The 4,445-nt window shown below is 49.2% G+C and overlaps 1 protein-coding gene across 1 annotated transcript; it reads left to right on the top strand.

Annotated features, from left to right (window-relative positions):
- Positions 1-1,833: 1,833 nt before the first annotated feature.
- SLC25A35 (solute carrier family 25 member 35) lies at positions 1,834-4,440 on the top strand (the record flags this gene model as incomplete). The annotated part of the gene is made up of 3 exons (XM_027857177.1): positions 1,834-2,913; positions 3,798-3,863; positions 4,396-4,440. Coding segments are annotated over exons 1-3 (486 nt in total), but the record flags the coding sequence as incomplete, so codon positions are not given.
- Between the last annotated feature and the right edge of the window lie 5 nt (positions 4,441-4,445).

Here is a 4,445-nt window from a genome sequence, read left to right as displayed (position 1 = left end):
TTGTGAAGGGAGAAAGCAAGAATGCTCCTTATTCTAGGGATATGAAAAATTTCATCTGATATCTTAAAGTGGACACTGTCTTATTGATACAGTCTGAGATAATTTATAATATCTAGACAAAATGGAGTGGTATTGACCATTGGCTGATAAGCTGTGCATATTAATTACACTTCTGAAATGGTGAGGACAGCAAACAGCAAACCTAGGAGCATTTTTACTTTTCACTTTCTTTTGGGGGAGTAAGTTACTTGGAAAGGGAAAACCACAGTGCTGAAGGGGAGTTTCTGGAGAAGCACTACATTCAAGAAGGCAGGGAAAGCAAGTTTTTTAAGTCCACCTGCTTACTGCATGACTGGCAGCTCAGCCTGCCTTGTCTCCACATCTGCCTTGATACCTATACACCATATTCTTTTGCACTGATTGTCTCAGTTCTGGAACACCTCTGCCTCTTGGAATCCCTAACTTCCCTTCAAGGTGCATCTCAGCTTAGGTGCCATCTCCTACTGGGAGCCTTTTCTGAGTTATCAGCCTTCTCTCCTCTCATCCACAAAATTTACATTTACGTATTTGTGTACATGGTCTTATCCCCTCAGTAAAATTTCAGCCCTTTGAAAACAGGGACTCTATTGTTTTTGTCTTTGTCTCTCCAGCTCCTAGCACTGTGTTTAGGAAGACGTCTAAACAACTTTGTGAGGTAAGTGCTATTATTTTCCCTATTTTACAGAAGAGGAACCTGAGGCAGATAGGAATTAAATGACTCATTTCTCCTGGGATTAACTATTTTGGAATTTCTCTGATTGACTTCTCCACCTGGACCTAAGGAGCTCATTATTGAGATAACCTCATCCAGCCTTGGTTCTCCATCTCATCACTTATGGTATGCCCCTCTGATTGGAGAGTTGGGTCATGAACTGCAAACCTCCATTTAAAAGAGAGCTCAATCCATCTCTTCACCTGGCTGCATTACTTGGAAGTTCTCTGACTAACTTCTCCCACACACACCCCTTTTTAGCTTCCTAATGTATTGCCTTTCTTTGAGGATAGGGACTGTCTTCTTTCGTGCGCTTCCCACAGTGCCTGGCACATAGTAGGACCTTAATAGACTGACTTGCCCAAGATCACACAGCTAGGGAGCGTGTTATGCTGGCTTTGGACGTCTTCTTGACACCCCCAGCTAGCATGGTTTAGCACATAGCCGACACAATAATGGATGAATGCATGAATGAATGTATAAAGTGTGCATGAATTAATAAATGAATACGTGAGTAAATGCATAAATGAACGAGTAAATGCATGCATGCATGCAAGAATAAATGAATGTCTTCTTTCCTAAAACTGCACCTCTTCTTTCCAGCTAACAGTGTGGACAGTTACGTAACCAGCATCCTGGACTGAGCCAGCTGGAGAGAGAGAGAGAGAGCAGCCCAAGCAACTGCGCTCCAAATTCTCCTCGGAACTTGCGCATCCAAAACGCCTGTCCCTTCTACTTCTTCTTCTTCTTCCAAGGATCTTAGCAACTGCGTGCCTCTAGAGATGGGTCAGTGTAGCAGGCCGGCGTCTCCGGGGAGCGTGGCATTCCCCAAACCCTCCCAGGAAAGAAGCCGGACTCTGCTTCCGCACGTGGACGAATAAGGCGAAGCCTGTCAGCCCCTCCCCCAAGAGCCGAGAGCACGGGCGGCGGCGCCGGGAGAGTTAACCTCGCTGCTACTTCCCCGCCCCGCTCCCGCCCAGGTTATCGGAGGCTGGGCCCTGGCCGGCATCTCCCATTGGTCCCGGAGCCGGCACTGCGCTGATTGGCCTGGGGCTCCCAGAGAGCTTCTCCGCTTGGCTCGGAGTGGCAGCTGCAGGCCTCCTCTGGGCTCCCGTGTCAGGCCGAGCTGCAACCGCCAGCAGCCCCTGGGTTGGGACGCGAGCCTGGAGACTCAGTTCCGGATCCTGGGAGTTCCACCTGATGTTCAAGCGGGTCCATCTCCGCCGCGCCCCAGGCCAATTGCTGAGATCTGAGGTCCTCTTTCCCCTTTCCTCTGTGATCCCTCCGGTCTGCGGAGCGTCCCGGTTTCCCCTTGCTGTCTCTCTGTCTCTGCCTGTCACTCACTCTCCTCTCTGGCTTTGGACCCTCTGTGTCCTCCCTTCCTTTGAGCTCTAGACCAGCAAGGACCTTTCCTACAGATAGGTCTCTCCTCCACCCCTCCCTTATCAATTTGTGCATGCTATTTCAACCTTACTTTAGTGACTATTCCCTTTAAGCTTCCTGTACTCCAAAGTCTTGCTACTTCTGTCTCCCTGACTGTGTTTAACCCTGGTGCCATCGTGTCCTGCTGATCTCCAAACTCCAGAACTTCCTGACCCCTTGACTTCTAACCCTCAACACTCCTTTCCTTCCGTTCTTCTTGAACTTGAGCCTTTCCTGACCTCCACCTTCCCTCCTTCCTCCACACGCCCCATCCCCGCAACCCCCCAACTCTTCCCTCAGCCTAGCATCTATCCCTTTGTCGACTCTTTGACTTCTAGTCCAGCTCCTACAGCCTGCCAGGAGCCATGGACTTCCTGCTGAGTGGCCTGGCTGCCTGTGGAGCCTGTGTGTTCACCAACCCTTTGGAGGTGGTGAAAACCCGAATGCAGTTGCAGGGTGAGCTCCAGGCACCAGGCTCTTACCAGCGACACTACCGAAATGTCTTCCATGCCTTCTTCACCATTGGGCGAGTAGATGGGTTGGCTGCCCTGCAGAAGGGCCTGGCCCCTGCCTTAGTATACCAGTTCTTAATGAATGGGATAAGGCTGGGGACTTATGGGCTGGCCGAAGCTGGGGGTTATCTCCTTGACTCCAATGGGAACCACAGCCCTGGCCGTAGTGCTGTTGCCGGGGCCCTTGCTGGAGTTACGGGTGCCTACATAGGGAGCCCCATCTACATGGTAAGGATTGACCAGCTGAGGGAGATCCTTTCTACTAGATTGAGAGTGTACAAAAAGGTCTTGGGAGGCTTTGTAAGGTCTAGGAAGATCAAAGTGATCACAGATGAAAGTGATCAAAAGATAGGTTAATGAACTTAACAGCGATGGGAAACCTGCAGCCCCCAGGCCACTTGTGGCCTTCTAAGTCCTTGGATGTGGCCTTTTGACTGAGTGCAAGTTTTACAGAACAAATCCTTTTATTAAGGAGATTTGTTCTATAAAATTTGGATTCAGTCAAAGGGCCGAACGTGAGGACCTAGAGGACCACATGTGGCCTTAAGGTCAAAGGTTCTCCATCCTTAAGGGTCTTCTATAGACATAAATCTTCCGATTCTCAGTTCAGTAAAGGCTTTCTTGGGAAAAAGGAAATTTGCATTTGACTCCTGTGTTTGTGTGGATATCTCTACAGTGCTGAGCATAGCATCCAGGGGGCAAACTATAAACATTATCACAAGGAGCCTACCAACTTGCCCCACAGTCTGCTAGAGAAGCTGGCCCTCTAAGTCCCTAAGGCCATCAGGAGCTAAGGTCTGGATCCTTGGGTTTTACTTAGCTTGATGTCTTCCCAGTACCTTAGTAAACATAGGTAGTGATTATATTCCCCACTCCAAAGGGACCAGGTAGGTATAGTTAGTGCTAGGAGATCTTCTGGGACTGAAGCCAAGAAACGCAGAGTCCCATGCCCAATTTATTTTGTAGAAATAACAATAATTATCAGATTAAAGGATTTGCTTTCTTAGCTACTCTTATAGGAGAGACTAGGGGCTAAGCACCTGGGTAACTGAAGAAGGTAGGGGGAAGGGTGCCTGGGCCTTAGGCAAGTAACACCACACCCTTTCTCCCAGGTGAAGACACATCTACAGGCACAATCAGCCTCTGAGATTGCAGTTGGGCATCAATATAAGCATCAGGTGAGGGATTCAGTACCCACACATCCCCACTGTCCCTGTCCATTCTCAGTCAAGGGCTTTCTGCTTTCCCTTCCCGACACCTCCAGCTCTGATTGCCTCTCCCTTCACAACTCTCCAGAATCAGCTCCTGACCCTTCCTTATTAAGTCCAGCCACTGAGTCTCTTCCTCATTATGTGACCAATTCATCTTGCAAAACACTGACATGTTTTACACACACATATCCCTTGTTCTCTCTTCCTGAGTCCCACCACATTCCCTGACCCCAGTCCTGTTTCTTCTACCTTGAGAGATGAGGGGTTAGGGGAAGGAAAACAATCACCACGAAAACTGAAGAGCCTCATCCTGGCTCTGGGTCTCGATGGGGCTTGTTGTCCTGGCAGCTAAACTCTCAGAAAAGTGGAAGGGATGAACTTAAAGAGCCCATGGTCACTTGTGTTAAAGGGTCCTCGTAAACTCTAAAGGCAGAAATGTGTTAGTGGGCCTTGGAAGTTGTTTTGGTAACTGAGCCCCACCCCCCCCTTCCCCCACCAGGGCATGTATCAAGCACTGTCGGTGATTGGAAGAAAGCAGGGCCTGGGGGG

Source organism: Vombatus ursinus, unplaced genomic scaffold, assembly GCF_900497805.2.
Source record: "Vombatus ursinus unplaced genomic scaffold, bare-nosed wombat genome assembly UNPS02011916.1, whole genome shotgun sequence".
NCBI classification, from domain to species: Eukaryota; Metazoa; Chordata; class Mammalia; order Diprotodontia; family Vombatidae; genus Vombatus; species Vombatus ursinus.
The sequence above is the reverse complement of the archived record's forward strand: the minus strand, read 5'-3'. Positions and strand labels throughout refer to the sequence as shown.